The 23,952-nt window shown below is 44.9% G+C and overlaps 1 protein-coding gene across 1 annotated transcript; it reads left to right on the forward strand.

The window, feature by feature from the left end:
- The first annotated feature begins 692 nt into the window (after nt 1-692).
- On the forward strand, nt 693-23,929 carry LOC133347482 (peripheral myelin protein 22-like). Its single transcript, XM_061559769.1, has 5 exons — nt 693-1,067; nt 3,120-3,214; nt 3,416-3,521; nt 18,049-18,189; nt 21,754-23,929. The coding sequence occupies exons 2-5, from the start codon at nt 3,137-3,139 to the stop codon at nt 21,912-21,914; spliced, it is 486 nt and encodes a 161-aa protein (XP_061415753.1). The 5' UTR covers nt 693-1,067; nt 3,120-3,136; the 3' UTR covers nt 21,915-23,929.
- Nucleotides 23,930-23,952: the final 23 nt, after the last annotated feature.

The following is a 23,952-nucleotide window of genomic DNA, read 5'->3' on the forward strand; positions in this document are numbered from 1 at the left end:
AGCTACGCCTCTGGACGTGAATTCTCATCTTAATGAGAAACGGCAGCTCTCGGATGCAAAGCTGCCACCGCTGGAGGCTTGCGCAGCTGCCAAACTCTGCCCCACCCTTTCACATTTCCTATTTACCCGTGGCCCAAACTTGTCCTGTCCGTGGCAGGGATGTTACGTCTAAATGTACCGCAGCCCGCCGTGGGCGCTCATACCTTTCATTTAAAGCTCACGTCGCTACTTGGCAGGTCGCTGGTTAATACAAAGGAGGTGGAGTTTCTATGTATACACGAAGAACAAAACAACTAAAATCATTACAGCCGAATAATAAATAACGGTTCCGCCAAGTTGCAAATGTATTTTCCGTTTGACTTGCCAATGTTTAACCACACATTTGTGTCTGTCACACCCGTTTGATTGTTTGACTCATGATGTCAACTTGGTAATGCTCATTTTTTTTGTTTTTGGCCGAATGCAGCATTGCGGCCAACGCCCACCAAATTCTAGAGATGCAAAAAAAACCAACCCACCCACACAAGCACGGAGCCACGAGGAGGGAGTGACCGCCCCAGTGCTACCACCACCACGCATCCAATCCCCTAACACCGAGCCTGGCGGGGGGGTGGGGGAAGGGGCCCTTTGTAAACAAGTCCGATGGGTCTCCTCCTCCTCCTCCCATCCTACTCCCCCCCCCATCATCATCACCATCACCCAATTCCTGCCGTGCCGGACAGGACCCTGCTGCCGTTGCTGCCGCTGCAGTCCTTGGAGTGTGCGGCGATGCGCAGTCGTCACGCCCCGACGTGACGCATGAAGCCCTCCCGATCCCATCCCCTCCCCATCTCATCTCTCTGCCGCAAGCCGTGAGCTTTGGGCGTTGGTCTCGCTCCATCTCCACTTGCGAAGTGACTCCTCGCGTCTCAGTCTTCTCTCTCTCTCTCAGTGCCGGTCCCGCCCGGCTCTCTGCTCGTTCGACCCGCCGGGAGAAAGCGGTTTCACATCTAATTCTTCTTAAGAATTCGCCGTAGCTTCATCTTCTCTTTCTCCCCAACATCTCTTGCTCTGCCGTGAGCGTGCAAGTAAGTGCGCAATTGTCACACACACTCACAACGGAGGTGCCCGCTGACCTGTGTTGGAGAGAGAGATAGACAGGAGGGGGGTGGGTGGGAGGAATACAAATTCAGCAAATAAACTTTTAAAGTGTTGGGATTTTTGTTGTCGTCCTGGGAGAGAATAATTCAGCCTCCTCCTCGCCTGCATCAGCGACGGGGCAATGCCCGTTAGCTGCCGCAGTCGGAGCAGCAGAGAGAGACACGGGGAACGCGTCCTGGCAACCCGGGCAGACAGAATCCGATACTTTTACACAACACAGAAATAGAACCGCGTTTATTCGTTAATCTACCGGGCAGAATATTCGGTGTGACGCTTTGTATAAAAGTGTAAGCTCTTCTTCGATGTTGTTGCTTTGCGAAACGAAAACTAGCGGTTTGTTTTTTGTTGTTGTTGTTTGCTCGTTACAAACATTCTTTCAATTGCAGATGCGCTGTCATATACGCAAAGAAAACAAATAGCAAGGCTCGGGAGGAGAGAGAGGGAAAAAAACTCTGTTTGCAGCGTTCCGATATGTTTGTTCGCACAGTACAATTGAACTAGAACGGCATCGGTGTCAAATGTGTTCGGTGTGGGTCAGAGCGAGAGTTTCAGTTTCATTTTTTCAGTTTAATTTATTTGGTAGAGCCATAGCCCTGTGAGCCATTCGGCTCTTGAGTCGGTGGCAACCGCAACAAACAAAAAGCTAAACATGAACAAGAAAACATCTTAAAGTGACTCTGCGCAAACAGAGAGTGGTGTTAGGGGTGGTGGTGTTGGGGGTGGTGGTGTTGGGGGTGTTGGTGCTGACCACCAGGAGTGACCACTGCGAGTGGTCAACCCTGGCGGGCTCTCACCTCCTGGCCTGGTTGTTGAGTGAATCCGCGATTTCGGCTGCCAATTTTCAAACGTTACATTCCATGCATAGACATTCGGCCGCGTATTGCATTGGAGTGTTGGCTGTTTTGTTGTTGTTGTTGTGTGTTTTTGGTTGTTGTCCTTCCAACTACCCCTTCCCCGGCACCTCCGATGAGCACGGCTGTACGGTGTGTATGTTGAACTTCTTTCGCACCGTACGTAGCCAACCGTGCTAAATCAGAGGTGCCGGGGGAAGGCCAATAAACTAAACACACAAAAAGCTATTGACCTCGATGTTGGCTACGTGCGGTGCGAACTAAGTTCAACATACATTACACGTGTTGGACGGGGGCGTGCGTGTGCGTGGTGCCTGTGTGTAAGTAAAAAGAAAGTGAAAAATGTTTGTTCCGCTCATAACAAGCACGTTCGGTTGTCTAAAGGTCCTTCATATGTCACGGGAAGTGAATGGCAAATTGTGTTCGCGAATTGCGTTGGCAGCAAGGACGCTCACCGCAGCAACAACAATAACAACAAAAGCCCTCGAGTGTGCGAAAGACACTGACCCACGGACACACGCCACCTATTCAAACAGAATGACCCAGATGGCGGTGGGGTTGCATGGGTGGGTCCTTGTGCGTGGTGGAGCAATGCGAAACGTGCGGCTGGATAGTTGGGCAGATGCTGCTGCTGCTGCTTGCTGCTACTGCGCTTCGGGTGGTATTTATAAACGCCCGCTTGGGGCATCGCCTTTTCAGGGACGTGACATCATTGTTGGGCCGGTCGAGAATCGTGTTACCTCTATGTTTAAGCAATGGGGGGGGGTGGGTGTTACAACAAACAGAAATTGCTGCTATAGTGACCGAGCCAAATCAACTGTTAGAATAATAATCATCATCACAATATGAATGTGCTGGGGGGTGGTGGAATGACGCACTTTGGCGCCGTGAGACGCGACAAATGAGATGGCGAAAATATATAAACAAACAACGTCGCTGTATAACGTGGCGCTTCGGTTGACACGGCAGTAGAGAAGATTGTGAGGCCGGATGACCCCCCAACCCCCCACCCCCCCCGCGTTTGTAAATGAACAAATTCCAGCGACGGGACGACTCGCTGAAGCTTCGCGTGCGGTAAGTTGCTGTCGGTTCCCCGCTGCGGAATCAAGCGAGATGCTCTCTTTGCAGGTGACCGTCGGGCAACTATGTTCCTGCTACTTTTGTTCGTGATCTTCCTGCACATCGTGCCCATTGTGCTGCTCTTCGTCTCAACCATCGACAGCGTGAGCACATTTTGCTGATCGTCGCTTTTGTTCCCCCGCCTCCTCCTCCCCCTCCCCCCCATTCTCCTGAACAAGTGGAATGGGCATTATGTTTTTGTCTTGCAGTGTGATATTTTGAATATTTGCAGTCCGTTCGGTTGTGGTGGTGGTGGTGTTTTGATTCACAACTGCATTTGTATCTGTGTGTATGTGTTTTTTTAGTCATGGTGGGTTGCGGAGAGCAACGTCACAGATCTGTGGTATTCTTGCCACATTTATAAAGAAGAATGGAAGTGCAATGACATAAATTACAAGGACGAAGATGCAGGTAAACCATTATTTATTGCCGTCGCTAAGGCATCGTCAAAGGCGCACAGCTGGATTAGCATTTGTAATATTACATTCCGCCATGCTATGCTAATTGAATACTCTATCTGTGTTGATCCATATAGTGAGATTAAAATATGTGTCAATTGATATCATGTACAATATTGCATATATTATCTTCAGGATATATTTTAAGACTAGCCATGTGGTTAAACCGATAACGTTGTTTGACCCTCTGGGGTTGACATTCCTAATTCATTTAGAGGCCCTCAGACCTGTGGCCTTCGCGATAAAAATAAGAATTGGTTTGAACGAGAAAAATATATCTGAATGAATAAAGAACGGCAGGATGTGCATGGGTTGAACCATTGTCAACATTTTGGTATTGAACTGGGTGATGGGTGAGTGAAGGGGTGTGTTTCTGAATGTGTAGCTGGTCGTGTGATTTTAAAATAGCCAAACTATATTTGGGAACTACCAGAGTCAGCTAAATACCTCCACGCTCTTTTGCGCTACGTTCATGTCAGCACTAACTTAGCCATTACTTGTGATTTTGTGATGTGCTTTTGTAATATTTGAGGAAACATTTGAACGATAAGTTGTGTACATCATTAGACCTCCTTTGCCAGTATCAAAATATAATAATAGGGTTTTTCCCTTTTTTTCTGGCAACAAATCTGAAACCTTTTTACGAGGAATCATGTGTGCATTAACCACGATACTTATGGTCAAAATGCACCAATTGAGACGAGGCACAAAAGAAAGCCGTCTCTGGTGTGGACCAATCAGTTTCAAGGACAATGCATATATTATCAGTGTGTTTTTTGTTTGCATTTTGACCACAAGTATTGTGGTTAATGCACACATGATTCTCGTCAAAAGGTTTCAGTTTTGTTGCCAGAAAAAAGGGGAAACACCCTATTATGATAAGTTGTGTGATTTATGCATTGCGTAACACCACAACCGTAAAGGTCAGGAGAGGGCCGGCGATGAGTCCACTCGCTCCTGTATAAGCTGCACGTGGTTGTAGTTCTTTGTGTAGGCGTGTCCTAAAGGGATTTGCTAAGTGTTGCGATGAAAATAAACATAAGGAGCCAGATACACGTGGTTTCCAAAATAAACTTTCCGAATAATAGAACAATAAAACAAAATAATGATTTGGGCCGTTTTAGAAGGAATAAAGGTGCTTTACCAGCAGCACGTGACTAAGGACACATCTATTGTTTTTTTTATTACGAGAATAAACGTGAACTTTTGACGGAGAACAGATTCACATCAGAGATGGGCGAGTACAAACTAATAATGGAACAAACTAAGGATCCCAGGTCCCTTGAGTTTCATTTCAAATCTGACGGCCATTTTATCCTTGTGAGGGGAATCAGTTACCAAGTGCATACACATTGCGTTGTATTTAACTTGTGTTTCGCTTTTGAATCAGTGGAGCAAGCCAACTCTACTGGCCAAACCGAAGTGCCTGAGCAATGAGACAACGTTTTATAGGGGGAATGAGGCAGTGTCATGTAACAAGACCAGTAGCCTCCTTGCCATTTTATTTGTAAGCTAATATCAACTGCGGAAATACAAGTCCAAGAATACTTTATGATTCTACTTAAAATAATATATTTAAAATCATTACTCATGCTCGACATGAGTGATGCATCTATGAAAATCACGAACACAAAATTTCGTGAATAAAACTAATTTTCTCTTGTTGACGAGATATATATCATTTGTTGGTAATTTTATTTAAATTTATTCCCAATTGTCATATCAGCACCACATGTCACGTGACAAATAATTCGTTGGAAAATCTCAGGATGTTGCCCGTGTCGGAGAATAGCTGCAGAAAAGTTTTCAGAAGTGACCTCTTTTTTATCCACAGTAGGGGTCACAATTCCTCTACACTTTTCTGTAAGATTTGTTCATCTTCTAACAGTTAAACGAATACATTTGTAATAGTCAGAGCTGGATTTTAAGTTCAAAAGCAAATGTTACGTGATGGGTTATTACAAAATAAATATGAGAAAAAAAATGTTGACACTGTTTAAAGAAAGATCACAAAGCGCTGTACACGTTTGAAATTGCAACGCTCAATACAAGAAAAAAAGTGCCACACAAGACAAAACAGATTGCACCAAGTTCCTTGGCATTTGTTTAGCCATCGTTGACTGAGCTGGCTCCATCAACACCGCTAGACTTGAGAACCTGGTTGATTCACAGGCGGCTAAAACTCAGATTCGAACCCAACATCTCAGCGTTGCTGGCTCAGCGCTCTATCCTCGGAGCCATTTGGCCGACCTCTTATTTATCAACTTTAAAAATAATACTTCAAAGGGCTTTTCTCAATGCCAAAGAATGCGACATTAAAAATGAAATTCAATATTGACAGAATACTCATCTATTAAACATGACGCTTTGTATATTCAGATAATTGTGAATAATGGATGTTAATAAAACATTTATTAGTTCTCTTTTTATATAAATAACCTACATTTTTACAACCTAAGTATAAGAAATTGTATTGACTCGGGGAAAATATGGCCTTTTGATGTGTGACTATAATCTTCATTATGGTTTGCCAAACTGAGGTTGCCAAAGGTGGGTGTGAACATGATCCGCATTGTAACAACAACCTAACACTGCCCTTGTCCATGTTAAACACACGTGTGGCACTACTTATGGGCTATGAACCTCATGACACTGCTATGTTACCATTGATTTATTGTTATTTTGTGATTGTAACATTAATTTACACCACAGCATTTGTGTAACCATCAGATGGCTACAGCAACAACAACAAATATATCTCAAAACGTTTTGCAAATTCCACATGCTGCAATGCAGCCTCTTCATAGGACAGTGAAGAGGCTGCGTTCAGGACAGATGGGTGACCATCATGCATAATATATTGTGTGGTAGGCTGCTACTGCTGTGAGGCTACATTATGGGCAGCCAAGGTCAGTGCAGAAAAATCCTATTGTTGTACTGTACTACGTTCCTACAGCCGCCATTCCCCACCATCGCCAACCTGCTCTGATCGGCGCGGTGAAGTACGGTCAAATAGTCCTGCGACCCACGTAAAGTGAGGGAGGCCCTCGTCCAACGGTTGATTGACATTAGTACCAAAACAATTATAAACCAGCGGTGTAGCTATTGAGTCAGGAGGAATCCGATGAGCTATGAAGATCTTTTTCACAGATGGGCAGTGTGGCTGCACCAAGGACCCATAGGCCTCAGGGGCCTCAGTAACTGAGCTACGAGACATGGGGAAGGCGGCTGGGAGGCCCTGTTTCATTCCTCGCTGACCACGGCACCGCGTTACACCCAACAAATCCAACAAATAAACCGAAAAATCTCATAGGCTTGTCCCGACTCAAAGCCATGATGCCTAGACACAGTAAAAGGCCTTCATCCTGATCGCCCTCACAACCATCTCCAGGAAAATGGGGCCCAAATCATACTATGTATCCAGTCTGACCTCGGCTACACGCAGATAAACAACATGAGAGCATTTCCTGATGTGACATTGACGCCAGTGTCGTGGGACCGTGCCGCGGTATTGCTTATCTCGCTGCCTGCAGAGGCGTTTTGTTTATTGATATGAATGAAACAAATTCGAGTCCCTGCATGTTGCAGCATTAATGTGACACTGGTATGCAGCAATCTAGAGATGCATGCAACTGGTGGACCATTGAAGATGATCAGAGGGCAACTTCTGTTATCTTCTAATGTTGTTTTCTGCGGCCTCGTTCCTCCACTTCAGCAAGGCCAAAAGGAGTAGTGCCATACTGAAAACACTATTTGGTCACGTGGTTTAGCACCTTATGAATGAAAGATATTTCAAAAAAATTACAAAAGGGATGACAAAACGACTTTGGAAGACACTGCAATAGGCCTCTTATCAACATCATTAGGCACAAGAATCCACTTTTGGATTTAAGACCTCACCAACCATTTCAGTCAATGCGTACGCATCAGGAATGTGGACATTGACAGAAATGGAACAAAAGCTCAAACGTGTAAATACTTGGGATTACACTGAGGGACAGACGGTGGATGATGTGTGTTAGAGAAAAAAAGACAATTCAGCGACATCAATTTGACTCGAGAAAAGTAAGTGGGCTTGCGTAGGACATATTGCTAGAATGGATGATGGCACATCGACGGTAGTGGCTACCAAAAGGAGGGAACGCACCCGAGTAGACAATCCCCTTGGAGATTGAGCGATGGGAGCAGCTCACGCTTCGGAACGAGCTGCTTTGTAGCATCGTAGGATCTGGAGGCATATCGTAGACATGCGAAGACCTAATGATGATGAATTATTCTAGGAGCAACAGGGTTAAAGAAGTGATGGATCTGAGATATACACAGTATGTTTATTGTTTAGGTGTGAAAATTTGCGTGATGTAAAGGAAGAATAGCTCACGGTCAAGTATTTAGGTTGTAAATTAACTTTAAGAAATGTTGAGAGTTCGTGAGTGGAATCTTCACTGGGGACAGACTTTTCACGAATACAGAAGATTTCAGTTTTTGGAATGTTGCGATGGACGAAATTGGGGAATAAGCCAAGAGGAGGAAGCGCCGAAATGTGGAGAGAGAAGAGAGAGTGAGGTGGGGTCAGCGGAGTCGAAGACCACGGAGTGCCAATCGCTTTGGTGTGGTGGTCAATAATGAAGCCGTGCATTCAGAGTCACCAAGCAAGAAGATGGAAATTGAGAAAAGCGGAGAGCCGATGTGTTTGACCAGTTACAGAACACTTCAAAAACAACAACAAAAACAGTTTTTGAAGGAGTTGCAGACGTTGATTGGGTCACAGGGAAAGGAGTTGGTTGTGAAATTGCGCAGAGGATAGGTACGAAACGGGTTTGTTGAGGACACACGGTTGAGCTGAGGAGAGCCGCAGCTGAACCAGCAGAGCTCGCGGCTGAGCCAGTCAGCTGCTGAGTTAGGGAAGTGATCCAATCAGGTCAGGAGGGCCCAACGTCTTCACCCAAATGGGCCAAAAACAAAGGCCAAGCAGGGTATGGATGTGAGCCGACTTGTCCACGGGTGTCGGCAAAACGGCCTGAGGGTAACGTTTGGGCTGAAGGCAAAACCAAGTGGGAAAGAGTAGTGTGTCTGTTGTAGTGAAGCCAGTGGTAGTGTGGTAAAGCCAGTGTTAGTGTGGTAAAGCCAGTGGTAGTGTGGTAAAGCCAGTGGTAGTGTGGTAAAGCCAGTGGTAGTGTGGTAAAGCCAGTGGTAGTGTGGTAGAGTCAGTGGTAGTGTGGTAAAGCCAGTGTTAGTGTGGTAAAGCCAGTGGTAGTGTGGTAAAGCCAGTGGTAGTGTGGTAAAGCCAGTGGAAGTGTGGTAAATCAAGTGGTAGTGTGGTAAAGCCAGTGGTAGTGTGGTAAAGCCAGTGTTAGTGTGGTAAAGCCAGTGGAAGTGTGGTAAATCAAGTGGTAGTGCGGTAATTCCAGTTGTAGTGTGGTAAAGCCAGTGGTAGTGTGGTAAAGCCAGTGGTAGTGTGGTAAAGCCAGTGGAAGTGTGATAAATCAAGTGGTAGTGCGGTAATGCCAGTTGTAGTGTGGTAAAGCCAGTGGTAGTGTGGTAAAGCCAATGGTAGTGTGGTAGAGCCAGTGGTAGTGCGGTAAATCAAGTGGAAGTGTGGTAAATCAAGTGGTAGTGTGGTACAGCCACTGGTAGTGTAGTAGAGCCAGTGGTATGGTAAAGAAATCTATAGTGTGATAAAGCCAGTGGTAGGGTGGTAGAGTCAGTGGTAGTGTGATAAAGCCAGTGGTAGTGTGGTAAAGCTCAACATCAGAGATGCCACAGGCTAGGTGATGGAACTCAGTGATTGGCACATGTCCTTCTGGTTTAATCTATGACTACACTGGGGTGAGACAAAGTTGTGAATGGCATTCAAAGTCAGAGATCCACGTAGGAGCGGATTAGGGAAAGAAAAACACCAATGGATGAGCTCGCCACTAAAGTCACCTTGATTGCACCATTTCCATGAGTTAACTTGATCAAGAATGGGAACAGAACTGCGGTTGGCTGACAAAGGCAATACAATGCCGAGACAGTGATCAGCAGGACACTGGCGGTGTTTTCCACTCAACGTGGATATGAAAATTTGTTTACAAAATCACACACACACAAAATCTCAGGTTCGTGTTACCGTTTGAACGAAGAATAGAGAATGCAGGATACGTACCTTTAAACAAATGATCAATAATTGGTGAAAGGGAAGCGTTTGGAGTTTGGGGTTTACGTTTGCAATGGGAGAAGGCAACTCTCTGGGGCGCGCACAGCTGCGTGCAGTAGACTCAGGAAGCTTCGCGCAACTGCTCACACGGGTTGCAATTATGCAAAGTGCACTTTTCGCTAATTGATCCGACACAATTGATTTTTGGGGCCAAGGCATCAATCACGAGCGCCTTTGCCGACCAATCGAAGCATGCGACGGTTTTGTGTGCAGCCAGGTACGTTCTGTTTACCGTGCATCCTTGCAGATTGGACGGTTTAAATAAAATGGGCAACCGGATTGTCTGTTGGAGGCATTGGAGAGTAGATTCACCACGTTCTCCATCATTTCCAGTGGACGAGAGAAGTGTGGGTGGAATGGAGCTGTGGCGCAATTGTGAGTGTGCTATGAAGCCGTTGACCTAAGTTAAATTCCCAGCCACAGTGAGCATCGGTGATGAGCGATGATCTGAATTGGTCTTCCTGGGCCCCACCTGTTACCAACCAGCACTGAGTTGCGTGATGAAGTATTTTGGTCGAACAACGCCTTATGACCATCGTAGTTTTGGGAGGCCTTCATCAGGCAGTGGATTGATGGAGGGCTCTAAATTAATTATTAATATTTGCCAAGAGCAGTTAGTCGCGTATTTTAGGCTTCACGAGAAACAAAAGACTTCAAGATGTGCCGGGCCCTACTGCACAAATCCAATTTCCTGTGACTCTGCCATCTCTGAGTATGCCATAAAACAAAATTTAAATGATAAAATAAAGTGTAATAAAAAAAGAGGGGAAACGTGAAATTGTGCACATATATTTGTCTGATAGGGGGATCTGTGGTGAAATGTAGAATGGGTGACTGTTAAGTGCACATTCATCACAAGAGTTGGGTGTTTCATAGAGGGGCCCGTGCTGGCATTGCAAAAATGCGACGTTTTGCAATGCCCAAAAAAATTCTGGAAATGTGCCGCCCCGACCCAGTGTGCAATGTGTGCAAAACGGCAGCTGCACCCATTGCAGAGCTATTACTAGGACACTGGATAGGAGCAATATCCATTTGACCTGCCGCACCACCCATCATTGATGCCTTAGGCCTCAACTTATGAGGTCTGACATGGCACGAGGACGGATCTGACCCTCCGCAGATAGACGTGCCGTAATGCCCGCCACTTTCTTCAGCATTTTTCTGGCAGCAAAACGTCCGACGGATGCACCTATTAAAAAAACGACGACAACTCCTTTATCGCCAGCTCCGACAGCAGCGCACCTTGATGAACTGGGTGGAGCAGCGAAAGGGGTGACCGTGTGGCAGGAACAGGGCTATACAAGGCCACGCGATTCGTCGCCACCATCAGATGAACAACCAGTGTACACTAGACGAAAAAACTCCTGCCTGGCATCGACCTGTCATAGGAGATGACCGCAACTCGGACCGCGTGATTTTGCCAACTCCACTGACCCAATATAGCTATGGCAGCTGGTGGAAAGCGCTCGACACCACCGCCGTCACGCCCTTCGATCACACCAGTTTATGATAGACCCTGCTGCTGAGCCCAGAGGGCAGCGGAACCCTGACGACGCAGCTCACCTTTCGTACCGTTTGGTTCAGTTGGAAAATAAAGACCACATTTTGCACGTCTCTTTGTCTGAGAGGCGATCAAATGTATGTTGAACTTCTTTCGCACCCTACGCAGCCAGCCGTGCAAATCGGAGGTGCGGGGGAAGGACAACAAACTACACACAAAAGGCACTTCTCAAGAATGAGTTCCCTAATATCAGAAGGAAGAGAGTTCCAGTTCCAGACGGCCGCAGAAGCGCATCTGAAAGCATGCGATGTGGTGTTCAATAGGCAGCCAAAAACCACTGCTTCTGCGAGAGGATACGTGATGGTTTACGCTCCTCAGCAAGGTAACTGTGGTTAATTGGTGGCAAGCACCTTGTGTGTAATGAGTGCCACCTTATATGAATGGGTGTGACCTTATATGAGACGCAGAAAAGGGTGAACGCCGAGCGATTGAGGTGCCACGACGGGAGGCAATCGTGGTTTTGCAATTCCAGAAATTGCTCTAAATCTGTTAAGCGAGCGTTATTGAAATAACAACATTAAGTAATTTGGGTTTAACATTTCCCAAGTTGCATTCCCCGTTGTAAGAAGAAATTGCAGCGGAGAGCCTTAAACCTGTGTGATATGAGTAGCACGAGTAATGCTCCTTAATAAAGTTTTTTTTTGGGTTACATCAGGGAAGTATAAATGTGTCGTTATGCCCGCCACCACCCGACACAGATCATTAGTAAGATTTCTCACGTAAACAAAACATGCCAATTCGTTACGAGTTCAGCACACCGGTGTGTGTTGGAGAGCAAACCCACAACATTTACAATTACGAGTAATGGTATTTGAGCTGGCTTTTTGGGTATCAATTTGAGAACTTTGCATGTACACTGTCGTGATACTCATCCTGACCTTTGCCCTCTATCCCCCATCGTCATCTGTTTTGTGCGTACCCTCAACAGTACGCTCTTGCCCATGCGTGCGGCCCTCTGTCTCCTGTGGGGCATCTTGGGTATTGGAGCTATTTGCGATCGGTCGCCATGTCCCCATTAAAATATATATATACGGTGCCCGTAAATGGTACACGAGACTATTCTCGAAATGAGATCCGCCTGGGCTCTCTCGTTCTCACTTGCTCTGACAAAGTAAACTCGAACGCTTGATATATAACGATGTCCTTCAGACTGAAGATTATCCTGTTGTGAGATGATATCGCCAAACACCGACAATTTCCAACGAATATAGGCTGACGTACTTACAATCTTGTCACGGATAATTTAACGCCTTGCCACCGTACGTGCATTCAATAGTAAATCATAATTCACAAAATTGTGTGTCAAGCCAATCCTTAGATGTGAGGGTTATTTGACCCATACTTCACGACACTAGTTCGGCATGGGTTGGTGAAGCGGGAAGCCCAGCAATCACTCCACTGATGTTCGCCATCGATCACTGTGGATCTAATGCCAGTAGCTGGACTGCTAGCGCAGCACACTAACCACCTCAATAATCAAAATATATATTTAATCCTATAATTTTTTTTTGTGGAAATGATGGGAATTTTTTTTTTTACAGGAAAGTATCTTCGTATCGTTGCTTGTAGAAATAGAAGGTGCCTTATTCCCATAGTGTCCAGACCTATCGCGCCATGGTACACAACAATGGCTGCATTGTTGTGTTGATTGACGCAAGGGCTGCGGTTCGCATCTCGCAAGTAAGAGCGGTTTACGGGCAAAGTTGACCCTCCAGATTCCCATCTTTCTGGGAATTATACAGCGGTTCGGAATGAGACAGGGGGTGGCCTCGGGCGATGCCCACTCCAGTGTGAGAGCCGGCACCAGAGGAGACTTCGCATCATTTCCAACTCTACGTTTTTGTCGCTAAATTGAACAACTTTTTTGTGGGTTTCCCTACAAGTGACAAGATTTTGTCACAGCTACCCACGACGAGTTGAACAAGGAACCGCAACACCTACGTCTCGATGCTTGTGCACACCAATGGTGACGCAGTTTAGCAAATAATCTGTTTGATTTTGAGGGATACATTTTGAGACATTCTTCGATTAGAACGTTATGCAGATGCATGAGCGATTCCATGTGTATATTGATTAATATACTGCGTTTAATACTTGGTGAATTCTCTCGAGACGGTCTATCTGGTGACATCTAGTGCCTCTTTGAGGTTCGTTAGTAAAATTTCTGCTTTGAACAGTTGGCAACACTGGGCGAGAATCTGGTTTTTGGTACCGCAGCCAGGAAGTCATGGTTCTTTGGTGTTTTCATTTGAAGAAAAATAAAAACATCTTGATTTCACAAACTTGAAATCAGAGTTGATATCTGGCAGCCACATGGTGATTGCAATGTATCTGGCCCTCCCTGCCTCCTGGCTTGGAAATAACGACTGTTTGTTTTCCCGCAGTATGGTACAGTGCCCCCCGGTAAAATACACGCAGTTATTATCCATTGAAAGCCCATTCGGAAAAGAAAAAAAAATCTATTTTGCAAGTGAATGTTTTGCAAAAACTGTAAGGACAATGTAACTTTTTTTAATCAAAAATGACAAACGTGGTTATCTCATAATATGCTATATGTTCTGGTGGGGAAACCACTGATGATATGATACACATACACAATTGGTTTTCCTTGAAAGGAATGCGTGCATGAAAAGGTTTTGGTTTAAAAATCAGTAGTCTGAAACCGCACGCCAGGGATGGAAAAGGAATGCCTGATAAAATGCAAGGTTGCAACTACACTGGTCTAAAGTGCACATAAGGCATTTAAATAAATTACTCCAATAATGATTTTAGAATTCTATGAACCCTCTTGTTCCCTACAATTATGTCTACATAAGCAGCGGCGAAAATGTTTAAGAGCAGAACTTTAAATCAACCACACGGACTCGTCCTCATCATAGTATCGTTCAAAACGATTCCCCTTCAGTGCAGTGCTCATATTTACGAAGATGATCTGATGAATATTATTCTGCATGCATGAAGCGGCCTCTCCCGTCGGTATGCACAGTGCAAACATGCTGCAGAAAAAAAGCCATGTGCACAAACGATGCATGCAAAAAGCATTGCATGTATGTGCATATATATACATACACACATCCGTCTAGCGACGTGCAGCATACAAACAGCAAGACGGCGGTGACGCCCCTGCACAGAAAGGGGGATAGAAAAATCCCTGAAGCAAGACATTCAGGAGTCTACCACATTGACAGCGGTGTCCACCAGTGGTGCAGTGTGGTTGGCATGGGTCCTGGTGCAGGGAATCAAATGGCCGCACCCCAGCACGCCCCAACATCTAATTTCCCACCCTCCAGCTCACATACCCCAGTGCAGTTGCACAGCCTGCACACTTGATTAGCGGCGATGTCACTGGTGTCAATCTTTCCAGCCGAGGACGACTGCACGCGTCGTTTTTCTAATTGCGATCGTTGTGGTGTCATTTGTGCATCGCAACGTGAAAATTCGGAGGGTTTAGTGCATCTCCCCCCCCCCACCACCTTAGTGGGCGTGAACAGTGCAGCAGCAAAGCTATGCCCTGTGAATTTAAACATTCCCTCTTTTGTTTTCAGTAGAATACAGGCATGTGTCTAAAGCAGGAGGGGTTTGTTTTTATAATAGGTTCACATTACCTGCTGCTGCGACCATATGGATCAGACACATACACAAGGGCAAATTGAAATGACACAAAAGATGAAAATGTGATTTGTACAGAACCATGCGGAGATGCACGCAGGCAATTTCACAGAGCGGTAGAAAGAGGTGCACATGGTCGACAGGACCCATGCAAATGAAAGACATCGCATTGACTGTTTAAGCACGTAAAGTGCGCTTGTCGCATGGAGGGTTGATGGCAGATGAAGAAGAGCGGTGACGGAATGGCAGCCAAAAGGAGAGAACACGATCAAAAGGATGCCCACAGCAAAGGTGGAGTTATGAGAGCAGCTGATGTGAAGGAGTGCGAGATGGAATCCACAAACGGGAGGTTCTAATTCTGCAATAGATAAATGGCAGGGCTGTTGACGACGACGTCGAAACTGAGGTTGTTATTTAGCAGTATTGCTTTGAAACATAATTATCGGCAATTCCACCGATGAAAAGCGTCTAAATGTGCGCCCCCCCCCCCCCCCCCGTACATTTTCGTTGAAATGTTGAGACGTTGCCCGCCGCGGTCATTCCCCCTCGTCGACCGCGGCGTGTTCTTTAGGCCACGTCGTACTAGGGCGGCCGCACCTCACGCTCTGCACTGCAGGCGGCAACACAAATATCATGGAGGGGAGGTGGGGTTGGGAGAGGTGCGCAGAATTTCAAGGAAAGGGAGTAGAGAGAGAGAGAGCACTACCACCGAGGGGGGTGGGGGGGGGTTGATCGTGAAGAATGGTGCGGTGAGAAATGTAATTAATAGTCCCATTTAGGACACTGGCCCTTCGCTCGCTGTGTGGCTGCATTCGCTGGGGCGCAGGAATGGTTTGGCACACACACGCGCACATCCCCCCCCCCCCCCCACCAACAGATTTGCGGCTGAACGCTGAGGTCGTAAAGATGTTATTCCGGTGGCCCAAAAACGGTGACGACAACAAGCCGGGCCCGATCTGCCCGTGCCCACCTCCTGTAGGATCAGACGCAATTATTGGGCGTTATTGTACACGGGGCGTACACGTTCGGGACGATTGAGGCCAGTGTCCTTGGCTCGCACTCCCTAACGGTTCCGAGGCATCTGCTATTGTCAAGGCGTATTTATTGACAGCGCAGTGGCTCGCCGCAGACGGATATGCACGGGGCTTAATTTTATCTGGAGCTGCGGCCCTGGAAAATATTTGATGGGAAATGAAGCCGTATGGATATGCTTGAAGGCTCACTGCTGATGATGATGGATGACATAATAGCCCAGAATGAGCCCAATTTCGTCAGATCTTTCAAGCTAAGCAGACTTGAACCTGAAGATTGTATGGATACTCGGGGCTGTGCTACATTTTGGTCAGCAGAGATTGGTCCGACAAAATCCATTGTTGTACCGTACATTACTGTAATCCTATGCTCCCAGGACTATGCTCCCCGCCTTCGCCAAGCCACACCAACCAGCGTGGTGAAGTATGGTCAAACAATCCCCATGGCCAACACGGCACGAGAGCGGCCTTCACGTAGCAGTCGATTGACGAAAGGACTAAAAAGTAAATGCCGCAGTCTTATTTTATTGCACAAACTGTATGTAATAAAACCCAAATGTTAGAAATGCCACTGTGCACCCATTGTGATTTGCCCTTAGCTGACATGAAGCTTGCTGGTGGGTAAGGCTGAGAGTGGTTAAGTGACCCGCTTCATGTTTGCAGATCACACGCAAACACATTTCCAACGCTGTCTGACACGTTTATCTCTGTGCCACGGCGAGTAAGTGTAACATCCTCGTCCTGACTGCACTCTGGATTTGTGTTGGCCATGCAAGCCGTTCGTCGCTGTCTTCGTTACTTCTACAAAATGCACTTGTGCGAGATTCATAGCCTGCTGCTGCTACTTTTCTGCTTGAGGCTTGGTATTTGTTGCGGTTTATGGGTGTTTATCCATTTTGTATTATATGTATCCGTTTTATTAGTGTTTTCTCAGCAGCTAAAGCAGCTAAAGCTGCCGAGAAAATATGCAAAAATTACTATCATTCCCACAAAGTACGGTAAAAACGGGAGAGAAAGAAAAAAAACGTTCCGCCATAATACAAAACGGATAAGTGCCCAGAAACAGCAACAAATACCAAGCCTGAAGCAGAAAAATGTGGTGTGTTTACGACCGTTTTAAGGTTTAGCTGTGGGAGGGGGTGAGGGTTGTGGGGGGGGGGAACTTGCGGTGTGACCGCCATTTCTTACCCAGTAGTTGACCCCAATAACGACCAAACTTCCTGATTGACATCTGGTCGGGAGTTAGTGACCGGTGGTGCTGAGCACAGATGAGGATCTGGCTCTCAGCGGCGACCGTTAACCGAGAGTCGCTCATGGGGGGAGGTGGAGCGTGGAGGGGGGTCTCAGTGTTTTCGCAGCAACAGGAGAGTGGAGGAAAATCATGCGCCCTGCAATGTCTTTACTGAAAGCTTGAATTGCGACGCTCGCACAAACATTTGCAACCGCGCTGGTTGCCGATAAAGGGCGCATTGTGCATGTACCAGAAGTGTGCACAATGCTTTCTCCATTCACGTGTTGGACTGCGGTGTAAATACATGTTGACATTGCAGAAACATACACTATATATACGTTGTACATTTGAACACGGCTGTCTCGTATTTGCTGTGTGTCACTTGACACTCTGAATATTGTTATTTTACGGTTACTATTTTAATTTTAATACCCTTGCAAACGAGGTATTCTGTCTCAACGGACCATCCAGGAGAAATATTTTAATTAAAAAAATACATGGAATACGAGAGACAAGGGTTAGGGTGTGTTTATAGCCTTCTCTGGTATCCACTGGTGCCTGCGCGCGCGTGTGATTCGGCAACGCTATCAGTGACTTCATCTTTGCTGTGTATTCGCCCCGAGCTTGTTGAGCATATGCAAAAAAGGTAAAGGCGCAGCCCTGCGATTGCTTGCCCACATCCCTCGCAGGCAGATGGGCCCTCCACTAGAGGGAGTTCTGGAGAGGCCTCTCCGTGGGATACTTTTGCCTCCTCGTCGAGGCTGATTTCGTACGCAGCCTCGCGTGCACTCTCGCCACGCCGGCCCGTCGCAAACGTTCGTGACGTTCGCCACGATTGCTTCCCGTTCGCAGAGTGGATTCAGGCGGTGCAAGCCCTGATGATTCTGTCGGTGATCTTCTGCTGCTGCGCATTCTTCGCCTTCGTCTGCCAACTGTTCACGCTGAAGAAGGGCGGCCGATTCTTCATTACCGGAGTGCTGCAGCTTCTGGCGTGTGAGTGAGACACGCGTGTGGCGGTTGCGACAAGACGCAGACGCCTTGATTCCGAGTGGTAATGTAATGGTGAATCTACATACGGTTTGTTCAACGTATGTAAAAAGGTCATTAGATTCAGAATCTTGATTTATCCTTGAGAAATCCGATGCGCTGCGAAGCTCCTTTTCACAGAGGCCCAGGAAGGGGGTGGGTCAGAAAGTTACAACAACAAAGGATACAAACAATGATTGGAGTGCAGAGTATAGGAAAGGAAAGAAAATCACAAGAAATAAATACTTAAAATAGATAAAGTATATAAGTTGCATCGTTAAAAACCGCCAGATTGCCCCCTCCATACAACTCAACTTTGCTCGCCAGGAAGCCTAAGAGCTGCGTGCTTAGGCCAAACAAGCGAGCTGCAGGTACAAGGAGGGACATTCTATTTGAGGATGTTTTAAGAACACTAGCCGTTAAAAAGCTTCGTCAAACCAAACTTTACCAAGTCTTTTTATAGTATTGACATTTTAGCGCGATGTTACGCGAGCTCATTATCGTTATTTTTGATGGGCCATTCTCGAACAAACCCCATGATTGATGTGGTATTGGGAGGCCTTCATCTATCAGTGGATTAACAAAGGGCTGTAAATTAGTATTTATTTAAGATCTGCCTCATCTTTGGGCTTGATGTGTATCTCCTTGTACAATTGTACTGAGCGCAGTACAGAACGCAGAGCATCGTTAGTAATGCCACATGCCACATGCCACCCATTCATAGATCGTACAGGCGTCCACAATGAGGTATGGGGTAGACGCAGCCCTGGACTCACGGTCAGCACGATGGACTTGCAATCCAGAGGTCGCCTCTGACCTCCCCGTGAGGAGTTTGAAACAATTAGCAAGTTAAATTTTGATTTAAAGGTTTCGTGACTGCAGGGATTCATATTCTTGGTTCTATCGGCAAAGTCACGTAGAAGGGAAATAATAAAATAATATAAAACAATCAAAATTCTCACGACGTTTCGACTGCAACACAAGCAACCATCATCAGGATTTCACACCTGATGATGATTGCTTGTGTGGCAGTCGAAACGTCGTGAGAATTTGTATTGTTTCATATTTACATTATTTTATTATTTCCCTTCTACGTGACTTTACCGAAAGAACCAAGAATAATTAGCAAGTTACTTCACCGCCCCCTCTACCTCCAGCCCCCCCCCCCCCCCCCACTACTGAAAGCAACCCTACACAGATAGATTAAATAATCCAATACTCTACTGCCTTACGCTTGGCACCGGTTACATATTTTAGCATGTGATACTTGTATAATAAATCGTAATCTCGTTTATTAGTGCCAAATTTAATTCATTACACATCAAAATCGTCAACAGTATGAGCAAATGCACTCCACTTGGACATGCTGCAGAAACAATCCAGCAAAAGCAAAAGACCACCCCGTGTTGTTTCAGGCAGCAATATAAAATGGATTTATCCCCGGTTAGCAATAAATTATTGACCAAAACATTCTAGAGATGCAAGATGAACGAATGTAGCCTGCAATGTTGTATGCGAACTTAAACGATGAAAGATACATATTGTAGGTGGTTTCTAGAAACCATGTGGCATTCGCTTAGGACATTACACATTTCCATTTCATGAGTCATTACTCATTGGAATATATGACCAAAAATGTAATATTGTCAATGAAGCTTCACAGATGTGCTTGCAAAAACTGTATAAAGGAAAATGTGGCTTGGTAGGACAATTAAGAGTTGAGAATATGTGGATAAGGGGTCTCAATATAATAATTTAAATAAACAGCCACATAAGCACAAATATTTGAGTGTTGGCAGAAGGCATTTCCACAGCATTGGCTATTTTCCTCCAAATATCTTTGGTGCTAAACACGTACCTTGGGTCCAAGGTACCACATGTAAAGTTAGACCTGATATTGTTTGTAGAATGAGAGCGAGCTTTACAAAAAATGGCAGCTGTATTCATCTTCATTTAGAGTGGCATGTATTGCTTTGGAGTTTACAAATGTTATACATACAATGGAAAGAGACCTCCCTGAGGCCTTAGACATTTAAAATTGCATTGGTTATCTTGTGAGTAGGAACATACATTTGAGATAAGATACATTATTGCTGCTTCAGCAGTTTTACACGATTTCATCAAATAAATGGTAAAAATGCTAGGTTGAGTTCGATTTATGAACATAATTAAACATTAACGGTTACCTTTTGCTAAATCCCTGTTATCGTACAATGATTGCCGAGTGAATAGCTGTCATTACAAAGGACATTCGAATAGGGGCCCTATTTTGTTTCAGCTCGAGGGCGATGTAAAACATTTGCTTACATTTGGTCTGCTCAGCACTTGCGCAAAGCCGTCGTATAGGCACACGCATTTCTTCAAATTTCCCTACCCCATTTTTCCATTGTGTGGGCAGAGGCATTCTTACATGGAGGCACCTTTGGGTACATGTCAGCAATTGTTGCCAATGCTAAGGAGGGGGCGAATGCGTTTGCCCACGTGGGCTCAAATAGGCTCACGAGTGCAGTCCAACGTGGAAAGCCCCTCACTTCCAAGTTTGATTTGTAACTTTTATTTCCAACGTGGTCTTCTCTGCAGCAGCAACTGACTTGCAGGAGGCTTGCCTTACCTTTTCTCTCTTTGGGGAAATATTTAGGCATCCTGTATAAATATTTTCACGCCTCTGTTTGCGTGATGAATCCCACCTCGCCGTCACGGCTAAGAAACGGAGCGTTCCAGGAGAAACTCGTAAATTCCCAGCAAACTGCTGAGTTCACACAGAGGACTTCGTCAAAATAAACTGACCACCAACCGCAAGGCCTTCCTTGAAGCTGCGGCAGTTACTTTTGACAAAAGTATAAAACCAGCGGTTGTAATTAATTGATAGTATTAATACACAGTTATTTGACGTTATAATTAAGCAATAAAGCAATATGTTGTTTATTCACGCTGTGGGAATATACGGGATATTTTTTTATGGTTAGGAACATTGTTTCCTGCTCCTTCCACATTCACACATTCGCATCGCATATTCATTGGATGCATTAATATGTGCACACGTGATTCTAAATTCAAGACTTTTCGTGGCAGCCACAAAAAAAGCCCCCACTCGTGCATGCTGGCTATGGAGGGCACAAGTGTTCCTGGCAGGTGAAAATATTATTCCGTTGTTTAAAATGTGAAGGAGAGGTGAGATGGCTCTTTGGTGCAAACATCTGTCTTTCCACGAGGAAGTAAAATGTGTCATTGTGGTAACAGTCCCTGAAAACATCGAATATTTTTGGGTCCGAGGAAAACCATATTTCCGTAAACAACCCTGCAATTAGCCAATTAGTCTGTAATTGAAGGGTGTAGTTACACAGAAACATTTATGACTATTTCCGCAACTTCTATGAACTTGTATTTCAACAACAAACACACCCACCCAACACGCCAACCCACCCACCTAACAAGTTTGTTTTCTGCATTCATATTTGCGTGATGAAAGTCCAGCGTAACGTGACGGTGCCGCGTTCGTGTGCCCACCCCCCCCCCCTGTCTCTCTTACAGGTGCCTGCGTTTTGACCGCTGCATCCATTTACGTCGGCTGGTTCCAGCCTCAGCACCTGCCCTCCAGTGGCCCCGGCTACTCCTATATTCTAGCGTGGGTCGCCTTTCCCCTCACTTTCCTCAGCGGCATCATATACTGCTTTTTGCGAAAGAAGGAATAGTTTGAGCGGGCATGTGTTCCCGGGTGGGGTCAAGGGTGCTTTTCCTGGTTGGAGTACTTTTTTGTTTTTTGTCATAATCACTGTACTCCCTTTGCAGACGATGCCACAAGTCCTCAAAAACTTACAATGCTTTCATTTTGTACATGTTTGTAAATAGACGAGTTCATTGTTCAAGAATGCAATAGGAGTCATAGACGTAACATTTGATTTTATGATTTCACGTGTTACTTGACCGAGGCATCATAAGAAGTGAAACTGCATAAATATTAATGTATTTTCATCTGTGAAGTATGCAATCGATAGTACTTAACAATAATGATAGTCAGCATGTTTTCTGCATAACATTTTTACATTTTAAATGTTTCATGTTCTAACATTGATTACATGATTCTTTTAAGAGCTAAAGTCTATGCCCAAAAGACTTCCATTGCTTGCTGAAATCTATGCAAAAAAATAACAGCATGTAAAGTTTTAAGAAGTATCTTCATTGTATTTGTTAATTTAAAATCACGAGATTATGATGGGGCATCCTTCGAGGACTAGTCTTCACGTAAAAAGCCTTGACTACAATGCTTACAGTACAGTGTATTAATAGTGGCAAAAAAACTGCTTTATGAAATATGCAAGGTATTATTATCAGGTATTTTCTTTATTTTAGCTTTCTATCAAATATAATATCTGGACAAAGTTACATTTTAAACATATTTAATTTAAGACACTAATACCATAATATTGTGCTTCAGAAAAGTAATGTGCAACATATTAATGATAATTCGCTATTTTTCTTCAGCAGTATTTTACATTTTTCCCCTAGATTATTTCAATTTATTCCCATGAGAAATAAAACTAGACTTCTTAAATTGAACTTTGTTTAGGTATGATGATTTTTTTAATGGGTAATGTATTGAATAGGGAAATCCAATGTGTTGATACGTAAGCTTAAGTTGAACCGTTTTGTGTTAGCGTTATGCGAACGCTAAAAGACAATAGTATCACAAAACATACAATGCACATTCTAAACAAAAATTTGCTTGCAATCGCGTTCATTAGGGTTTGCAAAAAATAACCAGATTCCTTGCACATTTCATTGCCAAGCGACTTCTGGGGTAGTGCAGAGAGGTCTGTCTTTGTCTCCCCTTTGCGTGATCATTTACTTTGCAATCAGAAAGTTGTTGGAAATGTTGACTTAAGTGCAAAATTACGAGAAATTACGTGAATGACCTGAGACCAAGCGGTACATCCACACGATCGTCTACTCGAGAATTTATGACTGCATTTTCTCAAAGTTGACAACACTGGGAAATGCATAAGTTTCGTATTTACACCCGGGTTGATGCCCTTAACGAAGTTGACCGTGTAAACTTATGAGTTGATTGGAAAAAAAACCCAATATTGTCCATTCCAAGCACATTCAGATTTCAATGGAGCAGAGGAAAGAGTGGACCGTGTGATACTTGTGATCTGTGTGATTACCAGAAACAGCAGTAACCACCCTGGGGCTCTCCACTAGTAACCTACCGTTACATCTGCGTTGCATATTGTAAACACTTGTACTGTAATGTTAACCCTCTTAGTGCTATTATTATTTTTAACAATATAGACGCGTCGAAGAAGAACACCCTACTAAATCCAGCGCACCTACGATCCGAGTAATATTTTGTACGTGTGTTGTGCGTTCACGCTATATATCAGGATTCTGTGGGGGCTTTTGGACGTGGCACGTTTAAATGTTGGTGGGCATCACACCAGCTACAAGTGTTTATCCAATCCAAGGCAGTCACGGAAGGAGGTGCAAGTCGTACGGTTGCAACTGTGACCGAATGCTATCCAAGGATCACTGGGTGGTCCTCAATGAGTAGCCAAAGAGACCAATCACATTTTATGGGATTTATTTTTTCAATAATGGACAATTGAAAGTCAATAATAATCCAATACACTGTACTCGAAATGCAGTCATGCCGTGTCTACGATGACATTCTGTTGCTCAGCCTGAAATAAAACTCTTGTTTTAAATATTTCAATGGTTGTGTTTTGTTTA

This window comes from Lethenteron reissneri, chromosome 26 (assembly GCF_015708825.2).
Source record: "Lethenteron reissneri isolate LAM-NWPU_2019-01 chromosome 26, ASM1570882v1, whole genome shotgun sequence".
NCBI lineage: Eukaryota > Metazoa > Chordata > Hyperoartia > Petromyzontiformes > Petromyzontidae > Lethenteron > Lethenteron reissneri.

Bases quoted from the DNA above. Each gene is read 5' to 3' on its own strand.
- LOC133347482 (XM_061559769.1), top strand. From the start codon at position 3,137: ATGTTCCTGCTACTTTTGTTCGTGATCTTCCTGCACATCGTGCCCATT. The intron at 3,215-3,415 runs GTGAGCACATTT...GTGTTTTTTTAG, and splicing joins TCGTCTCAACCATCGACAGC to TCATGGTGGGTTGCGGAGAG. The intron at 18,190-21,753 runs GTGAGTGAGACA...TCTCTCTTACAG, and splicing joins AGTGCTGCAGCTTCTGGCGT to GTGCCTGCGTTTTGACCGCT.